This window comes from Gallus gallus, chromosome 5, assembly GCF_016699485.2.
Source record: "Gallus gallus isolate bGalGal1 chromosome 5, bGalGal1.mat.broiler.GRCg7b, whole genome shotgun sequence".
Classification (NCBI taxonomy): domain Eukaryota; kingdom Metazoa; phylum Chordata; class Aves; order Galliformes; family Phasianidae; genus Gallus; species Gallus gallus.
Window position 1 is genome coordinate 47,649,301 of NC_052536.1, and position 20,104 is coordinate 47,669,404.

At 45.4% G+C, this 20,104-nt stretch overlaps 1 protein-coding gene across 2 annotated transcripts; it reads left to right on the plus strand.

Annotated features, from left to right (window-relative positions):
* The first annotated feature begins 1,337 nt into the window (after positions 1–1,337).
* Positions 1,338–18,945, plus strand: HHIPL1 (HHIP like 1). 2 transcript variants are annotated; one of them, XR_006939376.1, is made up of 10 exons: positions 1,338–1,782; positions 4,751–5,397; positions 8,325–8,468; positions 8,727–9,055; positions 10,888–11,014; positions 11,635–11,780; positions 13,094–13,175; positions 14,771–14,853; positions 16,997–17,224; positions 17,494–17,634. XR_006939376.1 is itself a non-coding variant. In XM_421358.8 (9 exons), exons 1-9 carry the CDS (start codon positions 1,513–1,515, stop codon positions 18,057–18,059), a joined length of 2,394 nt encoding a protein of 797 aa, XP_421358.5. In that variant the 5' UTR covers positions 1,338–1,512; the 3' UTR covers positions 18,060–18,945. The 2 variants fall into 2 exon arrangements, 1 of the variants encoding a protein (XP_421358.5); XM_421358.8 differs by lacking the exon at positions 16,997–17,224 and having other exon boundaries at positions 17,494–18,945.
* Positions 18,946–20,104: the final 1,159 nt, after the last annotated feature.

Consider the following 20,104-nt stretch of genomic DNA (forward strand, 5'->3'; position numbering starts at 1 on the left):
TTCCTTCCAAGACTCCCTGCTAAATATGCACAGCTTTCCATTTTCTGTTCATTTCTCAACTGCGTGGATGCCAAACTGATCCGAGGTTATGATGGCAAACGAAGAGGGCTATAGGATATATCTCATTATCACAGTTTATTTGGTTACCGTGCTTCATTCTTTGTATATTCATCCTACAGTAAGAATGTGTTTGCTATGTATTTTTTTGTTTTCAGTGGGACGTTCAGATGTCATCACAAACTCTGAGCCAGCAGCCAGTGTTTACCACAGCAGTGGTGCCTGGGATGAGTGGGGAGATGCATTTACATCCGTTGCTTTTACGGAGGAAAAATGGGGTTGCATAACTGCTTTTGATCAAAGCTTCCAAGGGCAGTGACCGGTCTGTCTGTTCTCCAATCTGCTCACCAAGGTCATCCATGAAAAAGGGCTTTTTAAGTGGTAGGAATAAAAAGGGGGGGGGGAAATTCAGAACAAAGCCCATCAGGTGTTCTTACTGCCTGGACAAATGCGAAGTTTTTAGTGACCTTAGCAGCAGTTCCGTCGGCATATGGAGAGCAAAACAAACCGCTCTTAAATGCCGTAACACATATGGTCTCCTGACAGGATGTTCCAAACCATGCCTTGATTTTACAGCCCATATGCACCGTGCAGCAGTTCTTCGTCTTGAAGCAGGAGTCAAAAATAGCGTGTCAGCATGGACTCTGCATTCTTGGTCTCTTATGGGCAGTCTGCGTGCTGATGCTGAAATGCACTGTGCACTGCAGCTTGCTAGCAGCAAAAAAAAAATGCCATCTGAGTGCGACTTGTCCTTGCTGGTTGATACTATGAAACACGATGCATGAGATACAAGAACATCCCAGCACTTTGAGTAAGTATTTCCCAGGGTTATGGCACAAAACACTTAAAGATGAGGAAAGTGCAGTCGGGAACTTTGGCAGGGGGCGTGCAGCCAGCGGGTAGGGGAGCAGAAGGAGCATCATTCTGGAGGGCCACGTGCCCCGTGGGGCCACCCGGCGTGGGGCTGCGCGGGGCATTGCGGGCTGCGGGCTGCGGGCTGGAGCTCCCCATCTCACCTCACGGCGACAGAGGATGCGGCAGCACCGGCCACACCGAAGTGGTTTCCTCGGTTTTAAACGTCTGCCGGCGGTATAAACGCTAAGCGCCGTTATGCGGGGCGTTTGGGTCGCACAGAACAGCCCGCGACGGACCTGAGCTCGGCAGGAACGCAGCAGAAGCCCGAGGACCGCTTCCAGCACCGCGTTCCGGTTGTACATACTACACCGATTACACAGCCGAGCGGCCCGGCAGGTTGCGGTCGGCTTGGAACCAAACCGAGCCTCCTTCCCCGAGCCGTCCCCGCAGCGTAAGACAATGTTCGGCGGGCGGTGAGGCTCCGCACGGAGCCGCTTTCCGCAGCCCCCGCTCCCCTCGGCCGGGCGGCGCTCGGGGCGGGCCGGCCGGCGGGGGGAGGCCGAGGCTCGGCGCTGCCCCGCCGACGGCTGCGGGGCCGGGATGCGGGCGCTGCGCGGGGCGGCGCTGGCGCTGCTGCTGGCGGCGGCGCTGGGCCCGGGCCCGGGCCGGCCGCACCCGCAGTGCCTGGACTTCAAGCCGCCGTTCCGGCCGCCGCGGGCCCTCGCCTTCTGCCGGCGCTACGGCGCCTTCGGCTGCTGCGACGCGCGGCGCGACCGGGCGCTGCTGCAGCGCTTCTACCGCCTCAGCGCCCACCTGGACGGGCCCACGTACGCCGCCTGCGCCGGGCACCTGCAGGACCTGCTCTGCCAGGTGAGGGGGCTTCGGCCCGAGTCCCGGTCCACGCGGGGTGCTCGGGGTGTCGGCGGGGCTGCGGGCACAGCAGCCGTGGCGCGGCGCTGCGTGACCCAGGCACGGCGCTTTCAGACGGGGGAGCGCTGCCCACCGTGCCAGGGATGGGGCTGTCAGCTCAGCTGTGCTCCCTGGATCAGTCACCAGCAGCTGCCCCTCTCCAGGTTGCTGTGGGCTTCTCGGCCTCTGGCTCCGCTCTAACTTAGCAGCAGCACTCTGAAAGGCACGGGTGTGGGCGGTTACATCCCCCAGGGGTCTGATCGCTGGGGCCGGGGAAGACCCCCAGGTACAAAACACGCTCCTTGTTCCCACAGCGTCAGGTGTGTCTTCGTGCGGGGTCACAGCACCCCGACGTGCTGCAGCACCGGCCAGGTGTCAGCAGTCCTGATGTAAAGCCTGAGGGTGAGGCCCGGAAACCTCTGGTCGGGAGATTCTCACTCGGGCTGATGTCCTGTGGCCGGATATGGTAACAGGATGATCACACGCTGTGCGGAGCAAAGTGTCCGGCCCTGTCATTGGCGGTGGCCTCGTGTGTATGAAAATGCCCCTGGGACAGAACAGTGGCAGCTCTGTGCTGTGTAAGTGTAAAAATTAAATGAATTCAGACAGCGGAGCCCAGTCTGCCGTGCTCGGATGGGATCAGAGTGGCTGTACAGAAATCCTGCTCATAGCATTTTCCAGGGAACATTTGTGTTGTTAGAACTGCGAAGAGAGAGGTGACCGTTTCCTATAACAGCTTCTGGAGATTTGACTTTCATTTCATCCCAAATTGTACTGAAAGCAAAAACCTTTGGGTACGTTCCCGGGACAGGCAGCATCCAACAGACGGTTTGCAGGTAGGAGAGGTGTAGTTAGCAGTGCCCACTAAGCGCTCTTTCCGTCCCCTGCCTGTGTCAGAAACCTGGCTGTTGAAAGTGTGTTCATCAGAAGTGGTGAAAATCTCTCAACGTGGAAAAAAAATGATTCACTGAGACGTTCTGATGAGCTCAGTTCACCGCTGGCCCTGAGACATGGCTACAAATGGCCGCACAGGCACAGAATGGGAGCTCAGGCACTGCGATTGTTCCAGAACGCTGCCTTCAGTTATCCGCCGTCTATGGAATTTATAGCCTACACCTGTATTTATAAATGGTTTTCTGTGAATTACTCAGCACACGTCTGTCCCTTTCCGCTCACAATTTGTCATTTCTCTCAAATGTAATCAGATTATTTTGACAAGTGTTTCTTCTTCTACTTGAGCAGCCTGTGGTGGCGAAGGAACAGGGAAGTCCTTCCTCTGCACAGCCCTTAATTCTGACATTCTTGCTGCTTGCTCGAAGCAGGCTTTCAGAGAACCACATACATCTCGGTGTCTTCTCTTCCAGAGTGTGAAACCTCCATGGGCAGAAAGGGAAGCAGCTCCGATACAGGCCTTGTTCCCAATTCTCTTGCTCAAATCGGTTTTCTTAGGCTAAATTTTCGTCGTGACAGCCACACCAGCGAACACTGCAGCTGTTTTCTGTCCCTGGCACACCTCTGTGTTCATGTAGCGGAGCTGAGTGCCATTATTACATCTGCCTGTGTAATTTCTGTGCTTGGTGTCATGTGCAATCTCCTTTTTACCGCATTAATTGCTCCTCATTTGAAGGCATAATAACCTTCATTTTGCAGTGAATAGCTTGACATTACGGGCGGAAAAGCTTACTGTACGCTAATGATCTGTTGTATGGCCTCTCCATTAATTGTGGCACGTAATAGAAAATAAAATAAAAAATAGTGTGTGCACTTACCAGCTAATTTAAATACATCAGTATTCTGGATCTTATGCCTTTTCAGCTATTGAATAGCACTGTAATCTGCATTAGAAAGCAACTGCCTATAGGATGACTTTTTTTAACAAAGCTGGTTTTACTTGGAAGCAATGCCATCCAGGAATTAAACAGTGCAGAATGTATTCAGGAAGGATAGTTTCTCTTCTTGCCTTTCTCGCCTCAGTTATTTATCTACCCTATAAAAATAGCTGAGCATTCACACAGTCATGTTAAGCTATTTGGAGAGCACTTTTGAGACGCCTATTGGGAAGATGCATTGAAACTGGAAAATATTATATGTTTAATACATGGAAAAACTCTTACAAATCAGAACTGAGTCACTTCAGTCAGTCTGTGATTTACAGACTGTTTTACTGGGTTGCAGTGACAAAGAAAGAAAATGAGTCTCTCTGGAGGAGTTCTTGTAGTGGAAAATACGGAGTACGTAGAGTTGAGTCAGTCCTCAGATCTCCAAGGATTCACCTTCCCTAAATAAGGGCTGTCCTGCACTCTTCTCAGGGTTTAGGGGTTTGCCTATGGCCATTTTGTGCTCCCTGTCTGAAATCCTGTCACCTGAACTTGGTGACCAGTGTAGTCAGAGTGGGATTCATTTGACCTCTTCGAGCCAGACACATAAAATGTCTGTGCTCAGGGATCCCGTGTGCAGGTGCAGGAACGAGATGATCTGTAAGGTCCCTCCCAACCTAAGCCTCGCTATGGCTTGAATCTTCCCAGCTAACTCCTTGTGTCACTGATGTGCTGTGGTGAACCTGCTCTGTATCTCATAGTCAGAGCATCCAGGATAGAAGTGCTTTTTTTCCAGTCCAGTCTGCTAAGGTGATATAGCAAGATGTGTGTCATCATTTCTTGAGTTCGTGCGATGGTTGGGATAAATGGAGACGCACATGAGAAGCACGTGGGAGCCAGCTTTCACCAGGAACACTGAAGATCATTTCTGTGAATGCTAAGATAAACCCACTTTCTAAGATCTTTTCCTTTGTTAATATATTTTCAGAATAAACCATAACATACCATAACATATGTTGTAATTAAGGTGAAATTTGCCCAATTAGTGTTGCTGCTCAGCTGTTTTAAATCTGATCCAGACGTGGCTTGAGGCTTTTTCTCTCTCTTTCTAGGAATGCTCTCCATATGCAGCTCACTTGTACGATGCTGAGGATCCCTCCACCCCTGTGCGGACCATACCAGGACTTTGCCAGGACTATTGCCAGCAAGTATGGCAAAAATGCCGGTCCATTTTTCACTATCTCTCTACAGACCAGGAGTTAATTGCACTGGAGAACAACATGGCAAAGTTCTGCCGCTACCTGTCCCTGGAGGACACGGACTACTGTTTCCCACACCTGCTGGCTAACGAGAACCTTAACCAAAACCTGGGGTTGGTGACTGCTGATGCAGAGGGCTGCCTCCAGCTCTGCCTCATGGAAGTGGCCAACGGGCTGCGCAATCCCGTTGCGATGGTGCACGCCAACGATGGCACCCACCGGTTCTTCATCGCCGAGCAGGTTGGCCTGGTGTGGGCCTACCTCCCTGACCGGTCCAGGCTCGAAAAACCTTTTCTGAACATCAGTGAAGCCGTGCTTACCTCACCTTGGGAAGGAGACGAGAGGGGTTTTCTAGGTATTGTCTTCCATCCTAAATTCAAATTTACTGGTAAAGTGTATGTCTACTATTCAGTTGAAGTTCGTTATGAAGAGAGAATCCGAATCAGTGAGTTCAGAATTTCTTCTGGTGACATGAATACTGTGGACCATGGTTCTGAAAGGTATTGTACGCACCTTTAATGTCTTTAAGATCTCAGAAGACAGCTTGTGTGTTTTTAAGTACTGTTAACAAATAAGGCTTATTTAGCTCAATATTGTTCTTGTATTCCAGTGTGTTAGCAAGGTGATGAGGCTTTGAGCAACCTGGTCTAGGGGAAGGTGTCCCTGCCTACAGCAGAGGAGTTGGGATTAGATGATCTTGAAACGTCCCTTCCAACCCAAACCATTTTATGATCCTATGAAGGTAGCCAAAGTTCAGTCCTAGCAATCATGAGACGGTGAATTTACGTGTCCTCTGTGGGTAAACTATGAGTGTTCAGAACAAAATGGTCACCATCCTTAGTTCCAGTGTGTCAGAAGACTTAACTGAACTTTGAATGAACATTACTTACATTTAATGTTTTGGTTTATTGATTATCCTTTGTGATAGACTTCTGCAAGGCCTGAGTGAAATTCACTTCAATGCTGAAGGTTTCCAAAATCATTGGAAACAAACTTGATAATACTGTACCAAAATGAATTTGACCCCATGATTTTTTTTTTTCATCTGAATGAGAGCTTGACCATATGATATTACAAATTCAGCATCAAATTAAATAAAATGTAAATCACTATGCTATTACTGGGAGTATTTTGATAGGAAAATTAATTTGAGTCTGACCCTGCAGCTGATCCACATTAATACACACAGATAATTAAGGGTTTGTTTGTGAAGACAGTGAATGGATTTATAACCTGCTGCAGAGCCACGTGACTGATCCCCTGTTTGAAGAAGACCTTGAATAGTGTCAATTTTGAGATTTTCACTTCGTTACACTGTATTAGGGGCTTTGATGACTGGTCCAGCAGTTTAAGCCTGCAGATGTCAAGGCCTCTCAGCTGTTTTTTTTTTTGAGAATAATCAAGCTCTGCACTTGCAACTCTTTCTGTGCTCATTTAGCCATTGGTTAGTATAGGGAAAGCTTAATAAAACAAACCTGTGGTCCTGTTGTGCTTGTGCAGGCGCGTCTCTCCCAGACTTCATACTGAGATGTTTCTTTGGGTTGTTGAGGGAAATCCCTGGAAACTGAAGTAAGCTTCATTTGTTTCACCTGGGGATCTCCTTCTTGTATTCCTGGCTTTACCTTTCTTTAAAGTTATATTTTCATATATTTTGGCCTTTTCTTATATAGAATCATAGAATCACAAGGTTGGAAAGGACCTACAAGATCATCTAGTCCAACCGTCCTCCCATTACCATTGTTACCACAAGCCACTAAACCATATCTCATAGCTCCTCATCCAGATGCCTCTTGAACACTGCCAGGGACGGCGACTCCACCACCTCCCTGGGCAGGTCATTCCAATGCCTGACTCTCTGAGAGAAAAAGATTTTCCTTAAGTCTAATCTAAACCTCCCCTGGTACAACCTGTGGCCATTTCCTCGGGTCCTGTTTGTTGTCTGGGAGAAGAGGCCAAACCCCTCCTCATCACAACCTCCCTTCAGGAAGTTGTCGAGTGCAATGAGGTCTCCTCTGAGCCTCCTCTTCTCCAGGCTGAACAATCCCAGCTCCCTCAGCCACTCCTCATAAGATTTGTGCTCCAGACCCCTCACCAGTTTCGTTGCCCTTCTCTGGACACGTTCCAGGGACTCAGTGTCTTTCTTGTAGTGAGGGGCCCAAAACTGAACACAGTACTCAAAGTGCAGCTTCACCGGTGCTGAGTACAGGGGGATGATTACCTCCCTGTTCCTGCTGGCCACACTATTTCTAATGCAGGCCAGGATGGTGTTGGCCCTCTTGGCCACCTGGGCACACTGTTGGCTCATGTTCAGCCGAGCATCAACCGACAGCAGCCCCAGATCCCTTTTCTCTTGACAGCCATCCAGACACTCATCCCCAGGCCTGTAGCGCTGCATGGGGTTATTGTGGACCCAGTACTGGCCTTGTTGAACCTCATCCCATTTACCTCAGCCCAGCAATCCAGTTTATCTAGATCCCTCTGAAGGGCCTCCCTACCCTCAGGCAGATCCATACTACCTCCCAACTTGGTGTCATCTCCAAACTTACTGAGGGTACGCTCAATACCCTCATCTAGGTCATCAATGAAGATATAAAACAAGATGGGCCCCAGTACTGACCCCTGGGGGACACCACTTGTAACGGGTCACCAGATGGACTTAACTCCATTAACTACTACCTGCTGGGCACGGCCCTCTAGCCAGTTCCTTACCCAAAGAAGGGTATACCTGTCTAGGCCAAAGAAAGAGAGGCTAGCTGCATTAAAAACAAGCAAAATAATAATAATAATAAAAAACCCACAAACAGATAAAAGTAAGAGATGTTCAGGCTTTAAAATGAAGGTAAGGATAATGCCTTGAGTAACCTTTGCTTTGTCAGGATGCTAATTGAATGGTGCTACTGCTTTTGCAGTTCTGGAAGTTCCTGGTGCCCTATGTATGTAATTGCCCTTTAAGGATTCTTCTCTTTTTAAGCATTTAGCTATTACGTAATGCTCAAAAAGTCTGAGGTTGCCTTGAAAGCGCCTGTCAGGATTGTGCCAAATGCTGTACAGATGCAGAGATGGAGTCCTTTCCCTCGTGGTTTGCAGTCTGATTTGAGCTGAGGTACCTTTTTCTAATGGAAAAAAACGAGGAGGAAGGAAGAATCAGAGGACAAGTATAAAGTATAATTAAAAGTATGTTCTGCCATGTAATTTCTCAGATTTTCCTTATTACACAATTTGGTGTTTCCGCAGTCTGGAAAATATGTTTGAATAATATGACGATAGAAAATCAGTTAAGCTTAAGTAAGATTCAGTATGGAAGAATATGCATCAAAGCTGATCTGCAGCCATTTCTATGTCTCAAGAACAACATTGGGTGGGTATTACTCTGCCTTTTTCTTAGGACTTGTGCAATAGGTAATGCATTGCTCCTGTTTTCAATTAGGATAATCCTGGAAATAGAAGAACCAGCTTCCAATCATAATGGAGGAGAGCTGCTCTTTGGCGATGATGGTTATCTCTATATATTTACTGGAGATGGAGGCATGGCTGGAGATCCTTTTGGGACCTTTGGAAATGCCCAGAACAAGTATGAGCCCCTAAAACTTTGTGTGCATCACGTGTCCCTTCTGCTGCCCTTAGATTAAGGCAAGCAACTGGGGGAGGTAAAACATGGTGTGTTTTCTGTCCAGGGTTTACTTTTTCTCTAATGCTGTGCTGATGCTTGTGCACATCTCCCATGGAAAGTCTTGTGTTTTCTTTAAAATATATATATGTCTCCAAATGAGAACGTCTGTTGAACTGCCATCTAATTTAATTCCCCTTTTCCTTTCTTCTCCCAATACAGATCAGCACTGCTGGGCAAAGTGCTGCGGATTGATGTGAACAACAATGACCGGGGCCCTGTGTACAGGATCCCCCCAGACAACCCCTTCGTTGATGACCCACAGGCTCGACCTGAGGTTTATGCCTATGGAGTGAGGAATATGTGGCGCTGCTCATTCGATAGGGGCGAGCCTGATACGAAGGAAGGGAAGGGGCGTCTCTTCTGCGGGGATGTAGGACAGAACAAATACGAAGAGATCGACATTGTAGAGAAGGGGAAAAACTACGGCTGGAGGGCGAGGGAAGGATTCAGCTGTTATGATAAAAAGCTTTGCGTCAATTCTTCGCTGGGTAAATATATGCTCTCTTTAAAAGTTCCTCTCGCGCTGTGCAGTATTCAGCACTGTCGTTTTTAGTTCCTGCCTTCAAAGCCTGACTGAAAGCATCCATTTTTGCCATGTAAGGCTATGTGGTTTCAGTCTAGGATGGAACTGACTTGGGGTTACATCCTGGAAGTCCAGAGGTCATCATTTTTTGAGTTGGGAGACAAATGAAATGTCCTCACTGTTGCTTTCCTTGGCAATATAGTTAATTAGTCAAATATTCTAGAGATTCCTTGATTTGGGGGGAGAATTTCATCTTTTCCACATCAAATAAGCTTTCCTGCAGAAGCAGAAATAATTTGGAACAATTATGTATTTTTTCTCCATATTTCACAACCAATGTCCTTCTTTAAAAAAAACAAACAAACCAAAACAACAAATTCTGTAAGTTGACCATCCAGCATGCAGATTGCTTTGCAGGTAACTGAACGTCCATTTGGTTTGTATTTCTTTTAGCTGTGCCAAAAATCAAACCCATAATTGCTTTTTACTTTTCAAACTTGAATCCATGGTATTTGCTGGCTGGTGTGTGTGTGAACCCAGTGTGTTGTGTTGCAAGGTCTGATCTGGAGCACATCTCATGCTGGAGCATCTCCACATAGATCCAGATGCTGGCACTGATACGCGCTGTCTGAGATTCTAGTTTTTTCCCTTCTATGTGTTTAACCTGCTGTTTATTAACATAGCTGCAAGTACAGTGGGAGCACTTAAGTGTTTCTTTATAAAACTTCTGAAAGCTTGGAGCAGGTTTTTAGCACTTCCTTTGCTGAAGCAGTTGTCAGAGAGCCCCTTTATAGCTCTCTGCATGACAGCACCTCTGCAAGTGTTCATGGAGAGCACTTACTGAGGTCTCCAGGGACTCAGAACAATTTGTGATGCCTTTAGAGACCCTTTTGTTAGCACAGTGAAATGTCACAGCCCCTGCACAGTGGTAAGAACAGCGTAAGCTTAGGAAACACCCGCCTCAGATGAAGTACTTCTGCTGTGCAGCTGCCAGGTTTGCTGACAAAGAGAGGGAGGAAGGCTATGAGGAAGAAGAGGGGTGGCTACTGCAAGGGTGGACTGTGAGTTTCAAAAGGGAAAAAGGAGAACAAAGAGGCATCTGATGGAGATCTTCAAAATCAAATCATCTCCCTCTGTTTTGCCTCTGACTTGTGTTTTACCTTACATTTTACAATGAATCTGCCAGCACTACATCTTGACAGTGCTATACCATAAATATTTGATGGCCCTTTCGGGTTAAGTTCCCCCATTTCATAGAAGCACATGCTATTCATGCTGACATCTGACATATCTTTTCAGCAGTGCCTGCAGTCTGGAGTCACCTGTCTCTTTTTTTGGCCTTTCACCAGTGAAACACAACTGCACTAGGCAAGCAGCTCCTGCATAGATGAGTATCTCTGAAAGCAGCCTGCAAATTCATAGGGAAGCTGTTTAGAAATTGGCAAGAAGCAGCACTAATGGAGCCTGGTTATGGAGGGAGAGGGGCTCAGATGTATGGTCAGGTGCCTGGAGGATGGAGAGCATTCAGGCTTATCAGGAATTCCTCTTGCATTGGTAGTGTGATACCAGCCCTGAGCTGGCTTGTCCTGGTTAGCACGGCCAGTTAAACGGGGCTATCGAATTTGGTTCTGAAGAAGTGAGAGTCAACATAGATTTGGCTTCATCAGCAGTTCCTTTGGTTAGAAGGTACTCAAGGGAAACCTGATTGTGTCGTGTAATCTCAGAACTATCTGCAGAAGCAACTAATCTACATCATTTGAAAAACAAGGCAAGCCATGCACCTATTCTCCTCTACAGATGATGTGCTTCCAATCTATGCATATCCACACAAAATGGGGAAATCCGTTACAGGAGGCTATGTCTATCGAGGCTGTGAGTCTCCGAACCTGAATGGCCTGTACATATTTGGTGACTTTATGAGTGGGTAAGTAGATATTCAGACACTTACTAAGCTGAAGTCCTTCAGTAATGCTATGCCCACCCACGAATGTACCTGCTGCTGGCTTGCTGCTCTGTGCTGCTTGTGGCAGAAGGGCTCACGTGGCACATTTTGTACAGCTTCGACTCCACGCCGCTGTGCAGCAATGTGACCTCATGCCAGCAACTGTTGATGTCGCTGGTTCACACTGTGTCAGTACAAATATAAGAGCAATGATATGGTGTTCATTTAAAATACTGAAGGTGGTGTACAAAAGCATGCGAATCCCTAAACTTCCGCAAATCTCTGATGCAGCACTTACACAAACCAAAGGTATATTTTTTTAAAGTCCAGTAAAATCCCTTAAATCCTTGCCTATCCTTTCTCCAAGTGCTTGTCTTACCCCTGAAAGACAAGGGATGCGTGCGTGATTAATGCAAGTGTTTTGGCATCAGCAATTCTTTAATTCTCAGATGAGCGGCAGTTCATACTGCTGCTAACGTGCACCCATGTTAGCATTAAATAGCACTAAATATCCTTTCAGGTTTCCCAGTGAATGTTCATAAATCATTTTCTTGATTGCTTGGTGCAAATTTTAGGGTCTGGGTTTTCTTTTTGCTTCACAGACGCCTGATGTCTTTGAAAGAGGATCGCGCTACCGGAGAGTGGCAATACAGCGAGATCTGCATGGGAACAGGACAAACCTGCATGTTCCCCGGGCTCATCAATAACTATTACCAGTACATAATCTCTTTTGCTGAAGATGAAGCAGGTAATCATTTAACTTATATCACTTGTGCTTTTCTGTTTTGTCACGGCAGTAAAAACCATCCAAACTGAGGATTAGCTCAAAAGTTGAGAATTTGGAATTTTATGATTCGGAATTTGAGATCTGTTTTCTTTAATGTCTAACTTTCATGGAATGTACAGCTGATCTGCAGGGCTGTGATGAGAAAGATCCGTCACCTTAAATGAGAACTACATGGCTTAAGAAAGTAGAATAAAGGCAGCTGGAAGCTCAGGCAGGAGTCTGTTCTGAGAGGCAGCTCTTTGCCTTTTGCTTGCTTTGTTATAATGGAATTTGTTGCTAGCATTTGAGTGAGTTTTCTTTCTCTGCAGTGAACTTTTTTCTCCCGCACCTCTTTGGCATGCAGGCAGCCATGTTTCCCAGGTTTACCACACAATTAATTTTAACAAGCTTTTCTTCGCGGGAGCAGTTATTTTTGGGGCTGCCGCTCTGATGAATATGAATCCAGCTGGAGCAGTGGATGTGTTGATGTGGTGGGGGCAGCTGTGTTTTTAGCTCATTGCATTCTCAAAAACCAGCAGCCCCATCCCCTGGCATGCTGGGGGCACTCTAGGCATCACGCTTGTGCATGTGTGACAGCCTGCATGTTTTGTGGATCACACAGCCATATTCCTGCCTGGTAATTCCCAAGAAAGAAATATGGGATGTGGAGGGAAAGTGCCTGTGAGGGCTGCTTGTCCTGACCCCTCCTGCACAGCAGGAAGAGGGGGATGGAAATGCAGTTAAGAGAAAAGATGTCAAGTAAATGGTGATGGAAGTTGTTTGGCTGAAGGTCGAGCTCTACCCATGCAGCTTGACAGAGCTGTCACAAATCCACATGCCATTCGTGTGAGGTACACCTCGCTGTGTGAGAAAGCAAAAGCAGGATTTTCTTCTCCTGTAATTCACCCCGAAGGAGTGAGGCAGTGTGAACAGTCTTAATGCCCTTTCGTTTTGTTTCAACAAAAGGAATTGGGAGTTTTGACTGTTTTGCACTAGTGAAGTTAAAGGACACAGATTTGACTGAGGTGACAACGAAGGTCTGGACAGCTAAACATGCAGCAGAAATCAGTCAAAATAACGTTTAATGACGATATGTAAAACTTTCCCCTCACAGAGTATCTTTTGCCACTGGAATGCAGACGAACACTCATTACAAACCCACTGTACTATTTGTTCCAGTAGCCAGACGTCTCTCTGTCAAGGCTCATCGTTCCCTGATGCTCTCTAACTTGCGTGTGCCAATGGACAGAAGCTCCATGGGGAGATTTCATGGCTGTGGTTTTTTTTTTTCCTAGGAGAACTTTACTTCATGTCTACTGGCGTACCAAGTGCCACAGCCCCGCACGGAGTGGTGTACAAAGTGGTGGACACCTCCAGGTAGGGGATGCTTGCTGCAAAGCCTCATCTTGGTGCTGTGCATCCAGGTGCCCCGTGCGGCCGGGGCTGACCCTGCAGTGTGTGCTTGGACAGAGCAGAAAGACAGCAAAACAAAGGATGTCAAAAAAGTGCATTCTTTATTGTGTATTTTAAGAGGGAAAATGGTTTGGACAAGGAATCAAACTGTCATCATATCTTCTGGATGCCGTGCACTTGTATATGAGACTGGGTAAGGCAGGGAATAGCTCTGTTTTGTGGGAAGACTTACAGCTGTTTTTTCCAATTTCCTGTTTTTTAAACAGTATTATTATTGGGTAAACACCAAAATATTTTTAGCTAGCTCTGTGGAAAGAGACTTCGTAAGGCTTCACTTTTAGTTTTCAAATGAGTTTGACATGGAGCTTTAGCTATCTGAGCATTCTCCTGAACCAAACTAATTTTCTATTTTTATGTTGGAAAGAGACCCCAAGCTTAAACAGACCTCAGTGCTGTTGCCTGTATTCCTCTGTCTCCTCCTCTGTCAGGAGCATTTTCCATTAGCTAATGCCGTGGATTAGTTCCTGTAAACTGCATAGTAAGAGGCTTGCATTACGCAACCTTTGCAAAAATGGAAAAGCAGAAGTCAAAAGGCAAATCACAAGTTAAGTTTAAAAACAAGTTGCTATAGTCTGTAGAATGTAGCAATATGAATGAGTTCACGGGGAAAATCATTAAAGCAGGAAATATAATGTCCGTATGCCTGAACTGAGAGAGGAACTCACTGCCTTCCACAGAAATGCAAATGCAAACAATCCTAATGGCAAAGGAGTGATATGCTCCAAATGCACGCATCATGCCTTTCTGAACCAGTTTGAAAACCTCTGAAGAAGGCTGCGGATTAAGAAGCAGCCTTCGTGGCAAAGAGTGGTTATGAACTGGATGTAACTTCTCAGAAGTGAGCTGTACTTCCAAGGCAAACAAATTTGTGTAAAAATAATGTGTTGTTCTAAGAGATAGCTTCTGTCAGAGACGCTTACAGTTCCTGTCTGAAACTAATGCATTTTTGGTATTTTGGAAATGACAAGTCATTGGCAGTGACAAATCGCAGACCTCTTTATTCTCCACCTGGCTGCTTTCCACATTTGTATCAACCACGATAAAAGGGCAAGTCTTTTGTTTTGGCTTTGTATATGAATAATAGTCTGTTATTTCGCTTCCCTGAAGACAGCCAGAAAACTTGCGTTAGTATGACCTTTGTGTCAGATACTCAACATACACTGTCTAGTTCTGTGATTTTTAGTTTCAGTCTGATTAATCTCTTTCTGGATTGCTTGGACCTGCCAATGTTTTATTTCCTTAATGGATTCAGCAATGGCAAACAAAAACACAGCCAGAGGACTCCATTGACTTGTGAATATTTGGACTTTGATCAATGGAGATATGTGATTGTTTAATTATGTTTTCTACTGTAAGAGATTATTTGGATCATTTAAGCAGACTTCTTTTTTTCCCAGTGAGCATTACATTTGTCAAAAAAAAAACCAATGGGAAGCAGAGGCTCGTGATGCCTCTGGAAAGGAATTAATTGTACACTGTATGTGTCCCTTTTTTCACAGGAGAGCACCACCAGGAAAATGCCAAGTTGAGCCTCTGCCAGTGAAAGTAAAAAGCAAGCTTGTAAAATTTGTGCCAAAGGAGAGTAAGTGTCATTGCTGCTGGTTATTATGGGCATGTGTTAGCTGGCAGTAAATATAAATTCGAAGCTTGCATTCTCCCTCTGCGTGGAGACCACCCAGAACGGCAGGCTTCAGAGCATCCTGGAGATTAATTCTTGCCAGCTGGTTTGAATCTGAGGAGTTGGTTCAAGGAAGGCATAAGGCAGGAAATATTTCCCCTCTCCCAGGCATGTGAAATCTCTGCAATTTCTGTACCTTTTTGCCTTTTCCATACTGCTTAATGACTGTTTCATTACTAACAACTAGCTTTCCCCATGAGTGTTTCTGTACTGAGAACCTGTGTTCTGTGGTGCTTTTCAGTGACAAATGATTTTTGCAGTGCCTTCAGGAAGTGAAGAACACTTCAGGCGATGAAGGATATCATGGCTAAAGGGCTGGGAAATAACTCACTGAGCAAGATGAGGTCTGAGACATTGTTAGTTGTGAGAGAGAAAATATGTGATGAGGAAATGCTCACAAAAGACTTGGTGTGATCAGCCATTCAGGTGAACTTATGGCTTATCCAAACCCTCCAGGGCTTTTTGATTGCTTCATGCTGAATGAAGTACTGTGCTGCTAAAACTGGAACAGTGGAAGCTGCAGATGAAGCTGCAGTAAGTGCTATTTACATTAAGTGCAAAGAACTAAATACACCATTTGGTTCTCAGAATTACATTTAACAGTATCATATTTCTTTTCCCCTATGTATTTTGTTTACACGTATAAGTATCCAGACAGTTCTCTAACAACTTTGTAATGAAGTTAATGTTACTGTAGGAACTCTAATGTCAGGATACTCTTATTTAATTTTTTATTACGTAAATCACGTTATTCTGCATTTGAATCATTGACGAGTCCTACAGCTCTGACTTCATGAAGGAATGAGGGCACTCAGCACCTTGTAAGATCAAGTCTTTAGGGCGGAACAAGATCTAAGGCTAATTATTAACTGCTGACATGCCCGAGCACTCAGCACCTCCACGGAAACATTTTCTTTTGCAAGCTGTGCATGCCATTTCCAAGCATTATTAATTTTGTTCACGTTCAGCCAGCTTTGTCACTGTTTCTTCTTATATATTATTCTGCCTGCAAGTCCAGAGTACATTTTATTAAAATGTATTACACTATAAGTGTAACTAATTTTTGGTTTCATTTAGAAGGTAGTTTTCATCACATCATAACGTAGAAGCAGTGGGTGACATTCCACTGATCATTTCAACAACTGCATTCACATTTAGGTGCAAACCAAGCATGAAAATTTTGATTCAGAAGCATGAAAACAAGGAGGTAGAGCTGTAAATATTTTGCTGTTTTGTTGGTGTTTGTGTGAACGTGACGGAATCACTAAAGCATGTGGCCAGCATGAGCTCAAAGAATGCTTTTGTTGGAAGTGTACTTAATAAACAGCCTGACGGAGAGTAACACGTAAAACAACTTGATAGAGTGGGGAGAAAAGCACTCCCAAGTGACCACTAGCTTTTCTGCAGTCCTACATACCATTGTATGAGTTCCAGCACTTGTGAGTGCTTTGCCAGATCAGGCAGTAGTGACTGAGGTGTAGCAGCTAAGACTTTCACATTTACTTCTTGCCATCAGAATCTCAGCTTCCAGAGGAGGGAACACTTTGCACACCAGAAGTACCATTTTTCTCGTAATAGCATTGTTTGGGAGGCTCTTCCAAAACATGAACCACTGCGTGGGTTTGCCTTCAGAGAGCAGTGGCTATTAAGACAACTGTTTTTCCCCATATCTACTACAGAGCAATTGATGAGAATGGATAAATCAAGGAGGAAAAAAAAAAGTTGTGATAGCTTTGCAAATATATGGATGCTGTCACAGCTCAGTTGATTATTATTCCAAGTAATTCTGAATTGCTTCCCTCTGACAAGCTAGAACTTATTTTTAAGCTAAAAATAGAGTGTATGTGAATAAGCAAGTCCAGTTACGCCTGGAAACTGTGACAGGAAAGAATTTTCAGCTATTTGGAGTTCAAGGCTCTTTTTCTTTTTTTCATAAGGAATTAAAAAACAACCCCAAATCCTGTTTTATGTGTTGTCCTGGCAACTCCGTTCTTTTTGCACATTCCAGTTACCAGAGAGAATTGATTTTGAATGTTCGCGATTTCAGCTCCTCTGAATAAAGCATCTGGCACAGTGGGGAGGCCGGAGCTCTTGGTCTGGTAACGATCCAGTCATTAGTAATGAAGAGAACAGCAGAAAAAGTGTGTGAGTGTGTGGCTCTACAATGCTTTTGGAAGGGGAGAAGGGGACTCGAGGAACTCCTACCTGCGAAGCTCCAGCTCTGACCCTTTAATACCCATGCTGAAGTTTTGCCAGTAGTCTGCTTGGAAATTGGGTAATGTTTCCTTCTCGAGAGTCTTATTTATTGGCATTAAGTAGTGCAGTCCTCTCTGCTAACTAAAAGCAGCAGACATTTCTAGTTGATGAAGTATGGGCTTACCAGGAACTTTTTCACTTCTCAATGGGACCAAGTAATCAAATTCCAAGAGAAAAGTTAAATCAGCCAAAAATCAGCACTGTTTTTTGTGTCATTATCTTTAAGCAGCGTCTGCAGAATGACAGACCTGTGATTTCCTGGTTTGTTGGTTTGTTTTTCTCTAACAGAACTCATTGTGAAGACACCAACACCACGTCCCCGGCTAAAGACCACGACTGAGGCCCCAAGGAGAGGCTGGCCAGACCATGCCACACCCCACACATCAGCTCTGGACCGAGTGGACCAAGCCCCAGTGAACCGCAGTGTGATGCTGGTCCCCGCCACAGCACCAAGCCCCAGGCCTGGGAAGGGGGAAAGGAAGGGACAGCGCAGGAAGAAGAAACCCCGCAATGGGGCCGTGCGGCTGATGGATGGTGGCAGCCGTGGACGGAGCTGGGGCCGAGTAGAGGTCTATGTTGATGGTGAGTGGGGCACGGTGTGCGATGATGGCTGGAGCTCGGCAGCTGCTGCTGTGGTGTGCCGCCAGCTGGGCTTCCCCTATGTGGTGCGGGCCAGCAAGAAGGCAGAATTTGGGGAAGGGACTTTGCTTCGTATTCTTCTGGATGATGTCCAATGCTCCGGGCAGGAGAAGACTCTCCTGGAGTGTGCCCACGCCGAGGTTGGTACGCATAATTGTTCCCATGAGGAGGATGCTGGTGTGGTGTGCAGCAGGGAAGAGGTGGCGGACTGGTGATGGGTGCTGGAGAAGACAGCTGAGGGACAGAGAGCACGTCCCCTTCCTAATCGACCCTCTAAAGCAGTGTATGTATTGAGGAAGGCTTTCTCTGCCTAGGGCATGCTGCATCTATTTGAAGTAATCTTGGCATTTTCTTCATTCACTTGCATCTGCCTTGGAGGGAAAGAAAAAGTAAAATTCAGCAGTAACTTGAGCGTGTCCCGGCCAACGGATGGGTTTGTATGGGGTCTTTTACAAGAAGAAAACCCAAACCTCCTCAATTACAAATAAGAAAAAAGATGCGTACAGTTGCCCTTTCACCATACAAAATGCAGCATTCCACCACCACACTTCACAATGTTTGGCTGAAAAAGAAATTCCCAAATGGCTGTGTTTCAGTCTTTCTTATGCAGGTGTTTGCACTGTTTTCCTTGCTTTGCTGGCTGTAGCTCTCAGTGGTGGTTTTGAAGTATGCATCAATCGGTGCCTTTCTTTGCAGAATACAGAAGTAGACATTTTGGCTAACTTTCTACACACTAGTTGAAAGGAAAAAGATTCTCTTGTAATGCTTAACATTGGTGTAAGTCTATGGATTATCAAAGATAACTGCATCCAAGCAACAGTCAGGTAAATTACTAAAAGTTAGGGCATGCTGCCTAGAAAACCCTTCTTCGAGGTATGCTTGCCTGAGAGAAAAGAAAATCAGGTCTTTTACATGAACAGAAACATTATCCACTTAAACACAGACGATACTTTGTACATGTTCTCCCTTTCATCAAGCATTGTGAAACCACATATTTTTGCCTTCAGTTTTCACAGCTGTGAAGGATGTAACATGCTGGGGTAATAGCCCTGTAATTATTTACCCCTTTTTATAAAAAATATTAAATCACAACAACCTGCATTTGTCTGAAATGTGTTTTTACCTGTGTAGTGATTGGAGACACTGTTTTGTCTTCTTATGTAGTCTCTCTGCATTTGATTGAGCTTGCCTGGTTATTATTTTTACTCCTGACATAATCAGGGTAAGTTTTATGTTACTGCTCACAGAAGAACGTGAGAAAGATGAAGTGAAAAAAAATGTAAAATGCCTTTTGCAAGTCCACAAGCAAGACCTTGTATCTAAAGCTCTTCCTGGGGGTGTTTATTTTAATTACCCAATGCAAGTTGACAGAGGCCTCCTGAGCCCAAAACATAGAATCATTAAGGTTGGAAAGACCAGTAAGATCATGTAGTCCAACCATCAACCCATGCCTGTGATCACTCTAGACCATGTCCCTCTGTGACACGTCTACCCTTTGCTTGAACACCTCCAGGGACGGTGACCCCCCCACCCCCTGGGCAGCCTGTGCCAATGCATTAGCACTCTTTCTGAGAAGAAATTTTCCACATACCCAACCTGAGCCTCCCCTGGCACAGCTTAAAGCCATTACCTCTTGTCCCATTGTTAGTTACATTGATGCATATGGTAAATAAATAGTTCTTCCTGAACTTTCTCATGTATCACAGAACCACTGAATGGTTTGGGTTGGAATGGACCCCAAGGATGATCGAGTTCCAACCCCCATAAAGCCATGAAATACTTTCTGATATTAAAGAATACTGTCTCTATAAAAAGCTAACAATCAGAAAAATAGCACTGTCTCCCTAGTTCTTTTTAAGTATAAAGGGGAGAACAGGCAGATAAAGCACCTTTTGCAAATTACTGCTTTCATTAGAAAACCCACCAATGCTGTTAGGAATGAGCTTGTTGTTAGGCCTTTCCCACTGCACTAACAGTGCAAGTGCATCTGTTTAAAGTGCAGAAGTCTGCTTCAAGCACATAAAAATGTTTAGGAAACAAAAGAACTCTTTGGAAATACTTCTATTAAAAGAGCTGGCAGCTCTTGAGCTGGTGGGACCAGAGGGCTGGAAGAAAATAGAAAGTGAAGATAAAATCTTTCTTCTTCAGGATGCCTCTTCCGCTTCTTCTGGTTTCTCAGCCAGATTTCAGCTGGCTCTAACTGTGAGATGTTAAGGAAAATTGTGATCAGGGTTATGCTTGAAAATTTCTGAGTAAAAAA